The sequence below is a fragment of the Malaclemys terrapin genome, chromosome 21 (genome assembly GCF_027887155.1).
Source record: "Malaclemys terrapin pileata isolate rMalTer1 chromosome 21, rMalTer1.hap1, whole genome shotgun sequence".
Classification (NCBI taxonomy): Eukaryota; Metazoa; Chordata; order Testudines; family Emydidae; genus Malaclemys; species Malaclemys terrapin.
This window is the reverse complement of record NC_071525.1, coordinates 3,793,799-3,810,045: the sequence shown is the minus strand read 5'-3', so window position 1 is coordinate 3,810,045 and position 16,247 is coordinate 3,793,799. Positions and strand designations below refer to the sequence as shown.

The following is a 16,247-nucleotide window of genomic DNA, read 5'->3' as shown; positions in this document are numbered from 1 at the left end:
CTCAGGAACTGGATTGGCCCAGGAGTGATTAGATCTTACCGGTTTTAATACACTGAACCCACGGGGCCTGACTCCTGTACACCAAGGCCCTGTTGCACCCCACTGGCATGGAGCGTTACAATGGATACAGCCTTAATTTACACCCACTTGAAGGTCCCTTCTGCCAGAGCTGTGAAAAAGGAGCGTTAAGGCTTGTCTACACATACATTGCTGTAGTGCTTAAGTGAAGATGCTACCTACACCGACAGGGGAGAGCGTCTCCTGTCGGTGTAGGTACTCCCCCTCCCTGAGAGAAGCCCTCCTGTCCACGTAGTGCTGTGTACAGCCGGAGTTCTGTCAGTATAACTGTGGCACTCGGGTGTAAATTTCCCACATGCCTGAGTGATGCCGTTGTACTGACGTAACTCTGTAGTGTAGACCAAGCCTTAGTCTCAATGAGAATCAAGGCCTGGACCCTGAACACCTGGGACTACTCAAAACATAGACACAGGCGACTTGGCAGTATTTCTACATCGGAGAATAGGTGACCCTGCTGGACAAAAGGGGGACACCAGAACTATTCCCCCCTCCCCTGGAATTGAACAGGGAGACTTCAGGGCCATGGAACATTCAAATGGCTTCTCCTGGCGGAGCTGAATCATGGAGGGGCCTGTTGGCCCAGATGCTGGCTCATGTGAGCCCGGCCGTTGCTTTTACGCTGGTCTGTTCGGTGGTGGGGTTTGCGGCTGCCCTCCCTGCAAAGAAATGGTAGGTCTTGGGGTGGAGAAGGGGGAAGAATCAGGCAGACACCAGAAGCTCTCTGGCCACTTGCTGCTTAGTAGCCGTGTTACGAGGTGCACACGTGAGTCAGATCACCCCCGGGGGAAGGGGCTGCATCGGGGAGGAAGCAGAGGTAAGGGTGTTGGGGGTCTTAGGGACCTTTCCCATGTTTAGGATTTCTTGTAAGTTTCACCTTCACTCTGAATTTTCTGGCTTTGAGAGATTTTGTTTGTTCCTAACTGCAGCGTTTCCTGGGCCTTTCCTCTGTATGTTACCTAGTGGAACCCTCAGCCGCTCTCCCCCAGGCGCTGAGACTTCTCGCAAAGCATCCTTGTAGCATGCAGCATTTCCTGCCTATCACCTTCCACAATCCATCCATTTCGTAGCCCTGCCACTCTCTTCCCACATCCCCCAGTACCTCCACCCTCTGCGCCCCTCCCCAGGCTGCTCCTAACTGGCAGCTGTTCCTTGAAGCAGCGATGACACGGGGGGGGTCCTGTCCGCTACTGTGCCGGAGCCTAAAGACCATCCTTCCTCTCTGAAAATGCTGCCTTTGAACCTACCGTCGGGGTGGTGGTGGGGAGAGGACGAATTACAGCTGTGCTTGAGCTGAGCCGCATCTGGATCAAATGCTTTTCCTTCTCTTCGTTGTCTCTGGGGATGCTAAGACACCTTAAGGGCAGTTCACGGCTCAGTGAAGGCTCATCGCTTTTATTTACAGACAGCCCATCGCGGTGACCAATTCTTGCCCTGAGAAGGGAGAGCGAAATACAGCCCATAGTGGTTACAGAAAGCAGCAGAGGGTCCATAGGACTTAATGCGGAACTTAAACCCTGAGTCCTGCCCCTCATTTAAGCAGGATTTAAATGCCGCCCACCCTGCAGGCAAGTCAATTTCATCCCATTTGCTTCTGTTTATTCCCCTTATTTAAAAATAAGGATCCTTCTTATCTGAACAGCTCTGCGGCGTCAAGTCAGTGGGCATCTCCGTCCATGCCAGAGGGTGTTCGTTACCCCATTTGGACTTGGTAGTGCCACCCCATGAAGCAGCTTCTACGGCTGCCCAATGACATCAAGAAGCAAGGACCCTGCTCCAAGGGGAGGAGGGAAGGAGATGACATCATGGGTCCAAAAAAGACACAAGTCTTGAGTACCAAGCAACCTCTGACTGAGAGCAGGAGGGATGGGAAAACCGATAAAGCTGGTGTCGTAGCTGTGAGGAAGAGACTGTGAGCCGAGGACCTCGTTGGATTTTTTATTGGCGTTGGATCTCATTGGCCTTTCCATGGAAAGATCTTCCCTGCTTCCTGAATCTCCCACCCTTGGAAGTGGGGCAGAGTGCGAGTGTGTGTGGTCCTTGAATTCACGGTGCAGGCTGCTCTCAGCACAAACGTGAGAGAGGCGGTCGGAGCAGCGGTGTCTTGAGGGCGTATGTCTGCAGCAACTCTGTGTCCTAGAGAGCAGCTGATGGGGAAGAAGTCTTCTCCGGAGGCTCTCAAGCCCTGGAACCCTTGGCAGGGGGTGTCCTGCCGGCTTGCCTTGAATGTGGGAGGGCTCTGAAAAGAGTGAAAATGCTTGTGTCACGCATCCCAAAGAGTTGGGTGTTTGCCATTTTCCTTTTCCCAGCTCAGGGAGGGTGGGCGGGCACTGCAGGGGCTGGGCATCAGGGCTCACTGGGGGATATGAGCGGGCGTAGGCAGCTTGTGGTGAGGGGTGTAGTGACCCAAGCTATGGAGCGTGTGACTTGCTATTTAGGTGACAGAAAACTTAAATGCCTGTGAGAAAATCTAGCAACTTCCTAAGAGGTTAAGACCCCCCCCCCCCCCCAAGTGTCCCCTCCGTCTCGTAGTTCTCTGTCCTTTTTCTTCCCTCTGTTGAGGGTGGCTGTGGCTGGCTATTTTCACAGCACCAGTGTTAATTTTGTGCTACTGGTTTACAGATCAACTAACTAGCAAACAGGCCGGGCCCGTGTCTTTTAAGAGTTGTCGAATTTAGATGCTGCGATGAATATAAAGCTGCAACTCCATGGGCCTGATTCTCCGTAACTCAGCCCCACGGATGCTGGCCTGGAGTGTAACGGGGCCGCAGAGCGGATGGAGATGGCTGGCTGAGGATTCCCTAGCTCTCCAGGTAGGGTGGTGCTAGTGTCAGGGCACTGCTCCCATCTGCCGGGGTAGGAGGTGAATTGGGGGCATGGCCGGAGAACCATAGAGGGCCCAGCACCTGCTTATGGGGAGTGCAAAGATGGCTGAAAATCCATCCCAGCTCCAAGCCCAGTAACAGGGCAACTGGTAATATATCCCCCTCCGGCTCTTATCACCCATCCATCTCAACGGGGGTCAGTATCATTATCTCCATTGGATGGATGGGGAAACTGAGGCACAGAGTGGCAAAGTGACTTGTACAACAGCAGGCTCGTGGCAGAGTTGGGCCTAGAGCCGATGTGACTTAACTCTGTCCTATGCGCTAGCAGCCCCTAGACCAAACTGCCTCCCTTTCATGTTCAAGGCGGTGTTAAAATGTTAACCCGCCTTTGGAAGGATGCTCCCGTCAGTTTAGCCTACAAGTGGTTGGTGGTTGTTTTTTTTTTAATTAAAAAGCAGATTTTCCTCCCCAAAAGGCGACTACAAGAAATGCCTTTCCCCATTCTCCTTTGAGATTCATCAAATCCAGTCCATCCCCCCCACTCCCCCATCCCTCGAGGGTTTGAGAGCCGGAACAGGCTGGAGCGTGAGAACCTGAAAGTGACTCACGCACCCAGGGGTAGGTTCAGTGCTGCATGGGCCTATGCTCTCTCTCTTTCTCTGCACAGGGGGAAATTCCAGCCGCCGACGGCCTGGCCCTACCCCCGATGAAATCTAGGTGCATCGCATGGGCCCAAGTCCCCCTGCGCCTTGCAGTGTCATTTGCTGCAGTGGGTGTGAACGCTAGCTGTGGGCTGACATGATGCATAAGGGCTGACTTTCCCCTTCTGCCTACCTAATTTCTTCTGGATTTTCCCTAATACCTACCTAGGAGTTACTGCTCCCCGAGGCGTGCAGGCTCGGATGGTCTCCAGAAATCAGCTCGTAAATGTTTTCTCGACCTTCCTTTCCCCTGGTGGCTGCTGGTCTGGTCAGGCTGGCTGGCTTCCTGCTGTAAACCAGGTCATCAAACTCCAGCGGGGTCTGAGAGGAAGGAGGAGAGAGGGGGAAAGTGAAAGGGACGCAGAATTGCTGCGCGCCATTCCTATTCAGGCCCTGGGGAGAGGCAGGGGACGGGCAGCGCTGGGGATAAGGATTCCTAGTGCACCCACGGAGCAGGGACAGCAGTAGATCACACTTCTCCCCCTCCATGAACCATTCTCCACCAATATTCCTCAGCTCGGATTTCAGCGGCAGCATGGGCCTGTGGGTAGGGCACTGGCATACGATTCAGGGAAGCTGGGTTCTGTTCCTAGCTCTGCCAGTGCTCCGCTGGGTGAGCTTGGTCATGTCCCTGCTCTGTGCCTCAGTTTCCCCTCCCACCCTCTGTCTTCTCGACATAGATTGTAAAACAGAGACAGGCTTTTGCTATGTATCTGCAACACCCAGCACACGGGGGCCCTGATCTCCGGTGAGGCCTCTAGGCATTATGATAATACTCCAGAATAGTGGAAGGTTCAGGGGAAATCAGTATCCTTGGCCCATTAAGTCCATGGTCCAGCAGAGGGGGGAAATAGCATTGGTGGGTTCTGTGGGAGAGACCCCCACCCACTAGCATCAGGACTGAGCCCCACCAAACTCATTGCACACAGGCCCCCAAGCAGCCAGCGTATGTGAGTCACCAGCTGGATTTGAACCAGCGACCTAGAGTGTCTCAGGGCCCATCAGACTCGACTTGTCCTGCCCCCTTGTGGCCATTTAAAGTGCAGCTCCCCACTTGTCCTTCCACCTGGCACCCACCTCCGAAGATGGCCCAGAAGGCCTCCCCCGGTCCCCCTCGGCGGTGAGAGCTGCAGGCAGCCGCCTCCTCCGGGACCCCTGCCCCGACATGCTCCGGAGAAGCCTGCGGTGTCCTGGGGATGGCTCGACGGGAGGTCTGGATGAGCCCCGAGGCAGGGTGGAGGCCGTGTCCTGCAGGACTCTGGGTAGAGGCCGGGGCCGGCCCGCCAGCTCCACCTCCGCGTAGACGTTCTCGGGGTCGGGGCTGGGCAGCGAGCCCCGCCCCATGGCATAGAAGGGGATGGGCTCGTCGGGTTCGTAGTAGATGCGGCGTTCGGGGGACGGGAAGCCCTCGCGGGGCTCGGCGTAGGTGTGGAAGCGCATCAGCTGCTGGTACTTGGCCTCTGTGGGCTGGGCCGGCGTGGGCTGCTCAGCGGGGACGGACACTTTGCTGACGTGGGCGTAGGGATCTGCAGAGGCCCCTGCCTCTTGCATGGGGCTACTCGGCCTCTGAGCGGGGCCAGCTTTGGCGGGGAGCGGGGGAACAGAACAGGGAGCCTAAGGGAGGAATGAAATGAAGTCAACTTCTGTCTAAGCAGCCCTGCTCCTCCCCCCTTTGTCTGTGTCCATGTTTACCTCCTTGGAAGGGCATCCCTCGTTCCTTTGCTCTGCAGCCAGCGGGCAGGGGTGGGTCTGTTGGCTGGGCGCCTGGGGCTGTCTGAGAACCAGGCTGTATGCTTGGCCGCCTGCTGCTGGGGGGACATTTGCTGGCTCGGGTGGGGCGCCGGACCCTGCTTCGGCTCCAGCCGGGATCCCACCACTCTCTCGGCTCTTGTCGCTCTGCGGCAAAGGGAAAAGCTGCTGAGCGATAGATGTGGCATTAGAAGAGAGGGGAGAGAGCGCGGTGCAGCGGTTAGGACCCTCTTTTAGCTGTTTGTACAGCACCTAGCACTGGGACTCCTAGGTTCTACAGCAATACAAATAACCAACTGCAACAGAGCACAGGGCTGGGTGTCAGGACACCTGGCTTCTCTTCCTAGGGTGCCGGCGTAGTGGGGAGAACAGAGCACAGGGCTGGGTGTCAGGACACCTGGCTTCTCTTCCTAGGGTGCCGGGTGTAGTGGGGAGAACAGAGCACAGGGCTGGGTGTCAGGACACCTGGGTTCTCTTCCTAGGGTGCCGGGCGTAGTGGGGAGAACCGAGCACAGGGTATTGGGACTCCCAGCGTCTATGCCACTGACTGATTGTGCCACCTGGAACAACTTGCCTTTCAATTGCCTCATGGTGGGGAAATTCTCCCAGTGCACTGGGGATCGTTCTGCGCTGCTACATGTCTCGGGGGACACGATTCATTCAGGTGCTAATTACGGTAACACCTGTGACGGCCTCAGATTCCACGGCTGTCATGGTGCTGACCTCAGCCCCTGATGTTGCACAAGCCCAGACCCTCGCTGCTTGGCCTGGAGAATCCCCATCAGCAGTACAGGGCCTATGACACACAGTGGAGCAATTGTGCTCCCCTCCAGCAGAGGGCAGTGGTGACACCAGCCAGCCAGCACATTCCCGTGCCTGTCTTGTGACTGCAGTTGCGGCATTCCAGCGATCCCTGGGCACGCAATGGGATGCCAGGCGCTCTGGGCGAGTCGCTCTCTTACCCTGGGGCACGGTGCTGTCAGGAACTCGTAGTAGGGGGTGACGGGGGCGGTGGTGTAGTGCTGAAGCAGGCCCTGGAGCTCGGCGTGGGCGCTGTCCTCTCCTAGGATCACGTAGCACTCGTCTTCCAGCTGGTCGAGGATGAAGTGCCGGCAGCGATCTCTGCCCCTGGAGCCCGGAGAGAAATCAACACGGGGGTGGTGAAATTCCAGATGCACTGGAGCCAATGGGAATTATGCCACTTCCACCCAGTGCGTCTGGGTCAGCGGCGTCCAGGTCTTCAAGGAACCGGGGTGGGGGTGGGGGGGTTGGAAGAGGCGCTTCCACGGTCATGTTACCCACAGCACCAGCGCTGTGTGGCTCCTTGTCCCCACGTAATAACAACGATCCCTAGCTCTGAGAGACCGACCGGCCCCCCCTGCACAGAACGACGCCCAGCAACCAGCATGGATGGCGGCCTGGCGGAGCACAGAGAGCAGCGAGTGGGGCTGCGGCGGCTTGGCGATCCCACCTACGGGGCTGGCTTAGGAGCAAGGGGCGGCCAGGTGACCTCACCTGTACGACAAGACAAATCCCACCGTGCTTTCACTGAAGCGAATCAGAAAAGAGCCCAGCGGCTTCTCCTGCAGCAGCTGCTCCGTGTCCCTGTGTGGGAAGGACAAACGGGGTCAGAAATAACCCGGGCGGGAAGCAGCGGTTCCTGGGTGAGAGAGGCGGCCTCATAGGGCCGGGGTAGGTGCTGCCGGTAGTTTGGGTACAATATCTCAGCCCCCCGCCCCCCGGCTAAGTGAAACTCCTTCCTTCGCCCTATCTGTGGCAGCAGGATGTGGCGCTGCCTGTGGGAAAAGCCCCAGGGTCCTGGGGACGCTGCTGTGGGGCCGAGGGCAGGCAGCCACGTACTTCCCACCGCCGGCTCCGGGGTACCTGCCAGGCACCCCCGGCCCCTCACCTCCTGCTGATGAAGCCGTGAAACCAGGGCGGCAGCTTCCCCTGCTGGCGGATCCGGCTCGCCTGCGTTCGCTCGAACCACGCCCGGGTTCGGGCCTGCAGCGCTGACGGGGCCTCGGGAGGGTCCAGGCCGGGCCCCAGCCTCGCCCGCGTCTCCACTCCCTGCGCGGGGTCCCCGAGCAGAGACCAGCTCAGCTTGGCGCTGGCCGCCGGCCATGAGCTGAGAGGGGCCTAAGGGAGTGAGAGCAACAGAGGTCTAGATGAGGGGGAGGGTGGGGGAGATGGGGGCCATGTTCCCCCCTCCCCTTAGTGCCAAGCTGGGGCAAGCAGTGACTGAGGGGAGAGCCCCCCCACACCGGCCTGCAGCACGGTGGATGTGGCAGGCGGCGCGCCGAGGCCTGAGCCTGGGCCTGGCGAGGGCAGGAGAGGCTGTGCCCCCTTTGCCAAGCCCCTTCTTTCCGGCAGCCCCTTGGGATTCCCTTTGTGCTGACACCGCTGGGGAGCTAATCTCTGCTTCTCAAGAAGAGGCTTCTGTTCCAGAGACCCTGAGCGGATCCTCGGGGGGTTTCTGTCTTTCTAGGACCAAAGGCCCCGGCCTCTCTGATAAGGAACCCGGGCGAGATGCCATAAGCGGGCGACTGGGCCAGGCAGGCGTCCTAGGCCGATTAAAAATAACCCCCCTCCAGGAGCCAGCTCTGGGTGGCGAAGCACCCGGCACCCGCAGCTCAGCCGGAGGGAAGGGGGGGTTCTTTGCAGCATTCTGCTAAGGCAGTCGTGAGGGCTCGGCCGCTTTGTGGGCAATGTGGGGGGGGGGGGGGAGCCAGGGAACAGGCCCCTCTGCAAAACTGGGGAATGGTCAGAGCCAGGCAGAACCCAGCACGTCCTGCTGCTTTCATCAGCTGGAAGCTGGCGCCAGGGTCGCTGAGGGTCCCGGGTCTGTGAGTAGGGCTCAGAGCTGGGCTCACAGCCGCCCTTTATGCCCCTTGCCTCTCCCATGCTCGGTGCGCCGCCCGCCACGTCCACAGAGCCTACGTGCTGGGGGCATGTGCCCATACACCCACGGGGAGATAGATACTGAAGGGTGGCTAGGAATATGGACCGGTGGGCAGGTACTGTGGGGTGGATGGACGGACGGATGGATGGATAGATACAGGTGGGGGAGACAGAAGGATGGACGGATGCACAGGTACTATAGAGTGAACAGATGGATACTGTCGAGTGGATTGACGATGGACAGATACTGTAAAGGTGGACGGATGGACAGCTAGTGAAGGATGGATGGATGGATGGACATATGGACCAGTGGACGGTTGGACAGATACTGTAGAGTAGACAGACATGAATGAATGGACGGATTCTGTACTGTAGGGTAGACAGGCAGTATGGAGTGGACAGACGGATGGCTACTGTGGAGTGGGTGGGTGGGTGGACGCTGTAGGGTGAATGCCCAGTTACAGATGGGTGGCTAGACAGACGGATAGACAGGTGGACAGAAGAGGGGGCTGAATAAGGTACCTGATGCATTTCCCCCCAGCGCACACATTTGTTCCATTATTTAACCCGCTCTGGCAGCCAGGGCACCCTCCCCCCGCTCCCCTCATTCTGCACCCGTCAGACGCTCCCCGCACACCGCAGAGCCGCGGGAGGGGCCCGGCACAGCCCCGAGCAGCTGGAGAATGGCCAGTCCTACACCTCCCGGGTGCCATGACACGAAGCCGCGAAGGGCCAGCTCGAGGGTTCCCAATTCCTACCGTGGTATAGGTGCCTTGCTCCCTCTGAGAGCCAGGAGGCTGCTTCTCCTTCTGGGCCCCGGCTGGCGCCCTGCTGAGCCCAGCACTGGCGCCGTCCAGCTGGGGCAGCTCGTCCGCGTTGTCGTCTTTGCTGAGACCGTTGGGTTTAAATGTGCTGAAGAGGAGGGGTCCCTGATTGTCCCAGACGTCAGCCCCTGGGGATGGAAACAAACAGGGCTCAATCCTCCAGCAGGGCCCCCCTGCAGGCGCAAGAGCCTTCTCCTCCGCAGCTCTCGTCCCCATCCCAGGTCTCTTTCCTGCCTGGCCTTTGGCCCCTGTATGCAAGCCACCTGGGGGGCCTGCACTGGGCGGGGAAGAGGAGGTGGAGCTGACCTGCAATGTAGATCTGCATGGCCTCCACTGCCTTGCTTCCTATGGGCCCTCCCAGCCAAAACAATATCCATTGATGGGGAAACTGAGGCACAGATGGGCCATGCTCAAGGTCAGCCCCAGCAAGCCAGAGCTAGGATTAGAACGCAGGTCTCTTCAGGGCCAGGCTAGTGCTCTATCCACTAGGTCACGCTGCCTCCTAAGTCATAAGCGCTGTCTGTCTATCCTAGCCCGACCCAGGCCAATGGGAATGTTGCCACTGACTCCCTGGAGGCAGGATTTCACCCTGATGCTGGGAAATGGTGCCAAACGGGGCCTGGCTTGAGAGAGTGCCCGCTGAGCTGGAAAATGCCCTGGGAACAGGGCAGCTTGAGGCCAGCCAGCCTGGCCTTGCTACACCTGGGCTGGGTGCCGACCCTAGAGGTGGAGAGCCCAGCAGCTGGTGCTGATCGGGGCTGCTTTGTTCTGCTCCCATGGGGGTGGGATGGGGTTGGAGGCTGGCTGAGGACTAGGGCTAGCCGGAGCCCTTGCAGATGGGAACAGCCTGGCAGGAAAGGAGTTTGTTTGCTGCTCTGGTCGGCCTAAGTCTAAAGGACGCTGTTACGCGTTACCTGCCGAGTCCAATCTGCAGTTGGAGCAGGCTGGGGAAACTGAGGCAGGGTGGCTGCAATGCCGTGCTCTGCTGCGAGGGGGCGCTCTGAGATGGTATGTCTTGCACCCTTCCTTAAAGCCTCGCGGTGCTGGATTCTCCACACACCCGCCAGCGCTTGGGCCTTTATCGCTAGTCTCACAATTCTGGGTGTTTTTCACCAAGCCCCAACTCCTGGAGTCCTGTGATGAGGTGAGACTCCCAGCTCTCTCTCTCTCTTTGTTAAAATACATTTCTAGCTTGGGGTGTGTGTGTATTTTTTTTCCAAAATATGAGCCCTGGTCTAATCCTAAAGGCCCAGAAAACTAGAAGGCAAATAAGAAGCTCCCAGAATGTCTTATTGCTTTAAACAAAATCTCATGATTTTCTGGGCTCTGAATCATGGCTTTCGAACTCTTTGAGTTGGCAGAAGTGCACCCTGCAGGTAGCCCTCGGCGCCTGCTTTCCCCAGGTGTCCATGACGCCGTGGAGGGGAAGGGAATGAATCCCCCGGGGTGCAGCCAGTTTCCAAACGCAGCCACTTTGCTCCAGAGGTGTGAGGTGGGGCGGAAAAAAACATCGTGCATCTTCTTCGCCCGAGCAAAAAGATGCAAACTAAATGCAGCTGCCTTGTTGACTCTTGGCTGAGGACGCAATAAGACAGCTGCTTTGCTGGGACTGCAGCTAGGTCAACTCAGCCTCCCTCTCCGCTGTGCCCTTGTGCTGGACGGCACCGGGAGCAAAGTCTAGAGCTGTCCCTGGGACACTTTCCCTTCTAACTGGCAGTTTGGGGTTGCTTTGAAACTTTGCCAAACTTTACCACGCTGGATATCTGAATTCTTGGGGAAAGTTTCCGCTAAAACCGTTCAGCTGTTTCGGAGAAAGAGTGTAGGGAAAAATCCGTCCTACCCATGCAGAAAAAATGCTTCCCATCCCGTACATGACTGTGTCATCAAAGACTGCACCAGAATTCAGCCCCCTTGCAGCCAGTTTTCACAGGAAGCCTTAACTGGGCACGTCTTAACTTTGGAGGGTTTGATTTTTTGTGAGCTTAATGTGCTTTTAATGGTTTTTGAACGTAATCGCAACCTCCTCGGGGCAGAGACTCTCTCCCAGGGTGTATATCCAGCACCTCGTGGCCCTAATCCTTGACTGAGACTTCGAAGGCTACTGTAATAATCCCAGGAAATACAATTGTTCTGTTGGGTTCTAATCCTGATCTAATTACAGGAGACCTTTCAATAGTGTTTAATAAGGGTTAATTAAAACAGGAAGTAATTATTTAAACCAGTTGATCAATCCCACTTTAGCATCCCGGAGATGTCTGCCAGCGATTGCCGTGGCATATTTTAATATTTTAATATTTTAAGGAGCCCTTTTAATAATACCCATCTCCTGCCACTCAAATGGAGAGCAGCATTGCAAGGCCCCAGTCCTGCAATGTGATCAATGCGTGTTTGTGCCCACAAGGACACTGGCTGATCCCCTTGGAGCTCTGCCCAGGGACAGGGTTGCATTCCCAGGGATCTGACTCCAGGATCGGGGCCTATGCTGGTGCAAAAGAGAGAGACACCTCTCTCGAAAGAGACCTAACCGTCTTTTCTTGTTGCTGCCGCCGAGTTTCTCCCAGGATATCAGAGAGACGAGGTGGGGGAGGAGGCAATGTCTCCTATTGGACTTTTGACTCCTGTTGTCGAAAGAGACAAGTTTTCGGGCTACAAGGAGCTCTTCTTCGGGGCTCGAAAGTGTCTCTCTTTCACCAGCCGAATTTGTTCCCATAAAAGAGATCCCCTCCCCCTCTTGTCTCTCATTTTTCCCCCTTTTTTCCGATAAGAAAGAAAAGGCACCAATTCACGCCCCCAGCCCCCCGGTCAGCCTGAGCGCCGCGGGAGTGTGGGCTGCTGCCCATTCCGCTCGGGCAGCGTTTGACACCTGCTTTGCACTGGGGCAAACAGCCAGCCCAAGGCGCAGGAGGCTCGAGCCGCCGTCTTCGAAAGCGTTGGTGCTAGGACGGAGCCGCGCTGCGCTCACCCCTTCCCTTGGAGAAAGCATTGCAGGGTTGGTTCCGGAGCAGGGCCTATCAAACCGGCCGGCCCAGGTCAGCAGCTCGGGGCGCGGATGTCGTCTGGAGGCTGGCATGGAGCGAGCTGTGTGGGTCTCGGAGCGACCCCTGCCTGCCAGGCAGCCATCTGCATTCCCCCAACCCAGCCCCCACAGCTGGGCAACCTCCGTAAAGAGCCCCACGATTGCCTGGGGGTGGGGGCTGGGCTCAGCTCCAAGCTTGGCTCGTGGGAGGGGATCTGGGGCTTCATTGTATTCTATAGTATTGCAACTTTTTTTTATGGAAGGGGTCCCCGAAATTGCTTTGCCCCAGGCCCCCTGAATCCTCTGTGCAGCCCTGTGCAGGACTCGTGCATTGGATCAGCCCAACGCCTGGCGGGCAGTTCACCCGCTGTGGCGTGGGGCATAGATTCCCCTGGCTCCGCTGCCCCACTCCTGCCTGCAGGACTCCGGTCTCCATGGCTCTCGCCCACGTCCCTCTTCACTGGACTCCCCTTAAGGGAACAAATCTGCTCCAGTGAAGAGCGGTCGAGGTCTTTCCCCGCTCCCCAGTGGCTCCTACCTGTCCTAGGTCCCTCCTTGAGCGGGGAGTCCATGCCCTGCGGCGGCCCGAGCTCCGAGACCCTGGCAGCGATGTCTGCCGGAGGTAGGGGAACTGATAAGTCCTCCTCACGCTCTCTCTGCATGCAAAGGGCAGGAAGCAGCTACCGAAGCCACAAGATGCTGCTCGTTCACGGGCGAGCAAAGGAGCGCCGCCGGCGACGTCATGGAAAAGGAAAGTGCCGCGGCAGAGTTCTGGGGCGAGGTGCTGGGGCCAGAGATGAGAGGGTGGTGTCACCGCAGCGCCCGGCCGGCCCGGGCCTGTGACACAAGGGGCGTGATGGGAGAACGTCCCTGGATCCGCGAGACGCTGCGCGAGCCAGCTGTGACAGGCTGGGCTCGGTCGCCGCTCCGAGGGGTGGCTGCAGTAGGGTGACCAGAGAGCAAGTGTGAAAAATCGGGACGGGGGTGGGGGGTAACAGGAGCCTATATAAGAAAAAGACCCAAAAATTGGGACTGTTCCTATAAAATCGGGACCTCTGCTCACCTAGCAGACAGCCAGCACCCGTAAGCTATTTAAATAGCCCTGATTCTTATCTAGGCTAACTCCCCTCCGTGCCAGGCTGGGACACTGAAAAGCCAGCCAGCTAGTGGCGGCTGGGGTTGCTTAGAGGGGTCTTCTGAGTGCCGGGCCATAAGACCTGGGTTCGAGTCCAGACACTGCTCTGGGGGACCTTAGACAAATCATTTGAACTCAGTTCCCCCCTTGTATAATGGAGAATCGTCTTTCCTTTGTCTCGTTAGACTATAAATGACCGCCGCCCCCCTGGAAGGAACTGTCGGTGGCTCTGGGTCTCTGAAGGGCCTGGTGCAAGGGGGCCCTGACCTCCGTTGGGGTGTCTGGGTGCTGATGCTAGACAAACAACTACCATCAAACATGAGACCCCCTTGGTAGTATCCTGCCAGGCCTTTGAGATCAGGTGCATTTGCTATTTGGAGGCCTGACCTGGGCTACATCAGCCGGGGAAGCTGTCTGGGGCCAGGCTAGACCTCGAGAGCGTCCTGGAGAGCAGGGCACCCTCTGCTGCAGGGAGTGGGGTGGGCGACTCAGCAGGGGGTGCTCTCCTCCCCGGCGGGGCTGTGCCGCTGAGAGCCAAGCAAGTGACCTAATTCTCTTCCTGAGGAAGCAGAGCTGAGGCAGGGGGGTGGGTTTGAGGCTCCGAGCTTCCGCCACCGTTCTGTGTGCCCAGAACCTGTCCCTGATTTCCCAAGGGACTGAGTATTTTGTGATCCCGGCGGGAGGCTTGTCAATTAACCAATTAATGTTTGGCCAGGGCTTTGGCAACTTAAAGAGCCCGGTCTTGTGTATCGGATTCCTAGATCCCAAGGCTAGCGGGACCACTGCGATCACCTAGTCTGACCTCCAGGCCAGAGAACGGCCCCAGAACAATTCCTAGAGCAGAGCGTCTAGTGAAACATCTCGTCTTGATTTAAAAATGGCCAGGGGTGGGTTAAGGAAGCGACTTGGCAGTCAGGACTCCTGGGTTCCTTTCCGAGCTCTGCCAGGGGAGACCTTAGTGGTTAGAGCAGAGGGCTGGCAGGCAGGATTTCTAGGTTTAAACCCCTCTGCCAGTGATCCTGGGTGAGTGGCTTCCCTTCTCTGTGCCTGATTCCCCCCCGCAAAATGGGGTAAAATATTTGTCCCCCTAGGCTGTGAGTAGAAACCCCCCTCTCTCAGTGGAGTTGGGGGAAAGAGAAATGTAGGAGAGCTCGTAAAGCCGGTGAGGGGGGCGGGTGGGTCAAAGGTTATGGCCCCACCCACCAGTTGATCTTCATACAAATATTCTCCCTCCCCCGGAATGGGTGTGTTGCTATTATCCAGTCTGTGAAAAGTCGTCTTCAATCTGTCCAGCCAGGAGGGAGGAACAGTCCCATGGGGTGCGGGAGGCCGCCAATCACACTTCGCCAATGGCTCCCATAAGCTGGAAACTTTGTCTAAACAGCTCATACTTGGCAGGAAAAGGGGGTTGAGTCGTGAGCTACCGGGAGGCAGAAAAAGGGCAAAATCCTGTAATTTACTTATAAGGAAAAATGTACCCAACTCCATGCAGGCAACTGCAAGGCACTGGTTCCCTCTAGTGGGCCAAACCTCTCCCTGCAGCTTAATTAGCCCCTGTGTGTTGCAAATTTAACATTAGAGCCATGGGATAATAATAATGATGATGATTATTACAGCAGCTGCTAAAGGCTCCAGCTGAGATCAGGGCCCCATTGTGGCGGGCGCTGCCCAGATTAAGAGACGGTCCCTCCAGAGAGCTTGACAGTCTCAAGATACAACAGACACAGGGACGCCCAGGAAGAGTTCCCCTTTGTGTGAATCTGAAGTGAGATTCAGGGGTGGGTGGGCCCCACCGAAGGGAAAGCAGATGGAGTGTTTGGGACAGGCAGGATTCCTGCTCGCTGGCTGGCTATAAGGAGAAGAGAAAGAGATCTTAATTGCATCTCTCGGGCCTGTGGTAACGAAGGGCACATTGAGTATTGTTGTTTAAACAGATCAGAAATGGCAGCTGAGATTAGATCACCTGCCCATTGGCTCAAGGTGGTTCCATGCGCTCTACTGTTTATATGGCAATCGTTGCCAGAGAGCCGGGTTCCAATCCCGCCTACTTTGCCTTTTTTCTTTTGTGTTGTGTTTTTGCCCCTTTCCCTGACTTTCTGCAGTTACCCAGCTGGGCAGTTCAGGGCCCCTCGGCACAGAAATGCTTCATTAAATCTATCTAGTGAAATCGGCGGAAGCCCTGTGTTGATTACTTTGGTATAACACCTTGTCTACACAGGAAAGTTTGACCAGTTACCCCCTCATGTGCACACACTGTTTCAAGTACCAACGTACCAAGTGTTTTTGTTTGTTTAGTTAAAACCGCTTCTTCAGCAGCATAAATTAAACTGGGGAAAAAATAATAGCCCCTGGCTCTTATAATCCGTACCTCTCGACATGCTTTACACAGGATCTCAGTGTCGTTATTGCCATTCTACAGATGGGGAAACTGAGGCACGGAGAGACAAAGTGACTTGCTCCAGGCCATCCAGCAGCACAGCCCGGAATAGAATGCAGTTCACCTGAGCCCCGGTCCAGTGTGCTATCCACTAGGCCACACTACCTCCATCTGCCAGATACTCTTATCCCAGAATCAGGGTGGCTTATACCAGTATTACTGTTTCAGTTTAAATTCTCTCTGTAGGTTACATGGTGCAGTTATCCCAGGTGGACAAGACTGCAAGCTCTGGCCCCTTGTCAATGCCTGGACAGCACCTAGCACTTTATGGATGGGGCTACAAATGCACAATCAAGCTGTTGTGGCATGGCTGAGTTGGTGGAATCCTTGCAGTTCCAGTGTCCTTTAACCAGCTGGGGGTTCACTCCCCCCCACATGCGACATGCAGTTTTATTCTACCTTAAGAGATCTGTCCCTCCTTTCTCTTCACACCTCAGCAGCCTCCTAGCCTTACCCTGTTTCCCCTCTGGGCATTTTGGTTAGAATATTTTTATCTGTCAAACAGGTTTCCTGTTTGCAATCCCCCAGCTTCTGAGCCACAGAGCAAAGACAGAGAAAGGGGAAGAGACGCCTTTTTTAAC

At 56.6% G+C, this 16,247-nt stretch overlaps 1 protein-coding gene across 1 annotated transcript; it reads right to left on the bottom strand.

Moving 5' to 3' along the window:
- Positions 1-1,843: 1,843 nt before the first annotated feature.
- Positions 1,844-12,756, bottom strand: SH2D2A (SH2 domain containing 2A). Its single transcript, XM_054011168.1, has 9 exons — positions 12,633-12,756; positions 9,013-9,206; positions 7,263-7,492; positions 6,869-6,958; positions 6,316-6,481; positions 5,297-5,500; positions 4,682-5,218; positions 3,770-3,925; positions 1,844-2,314 (listed from the first exon to the last, which is right to left on the bottom strand). Exons 1-8 carry the CDS (start codon positions 12,754-12,756, stop codon positions 3,770-3,772), a joined length of 1,701 nt encoding a protein of 566 aa, XP_053867143.1. The 3' UTR covers positions 1,844-2,314.
- Positions 12,757-16,247: the final 3,491 nt, after the last annotated feature.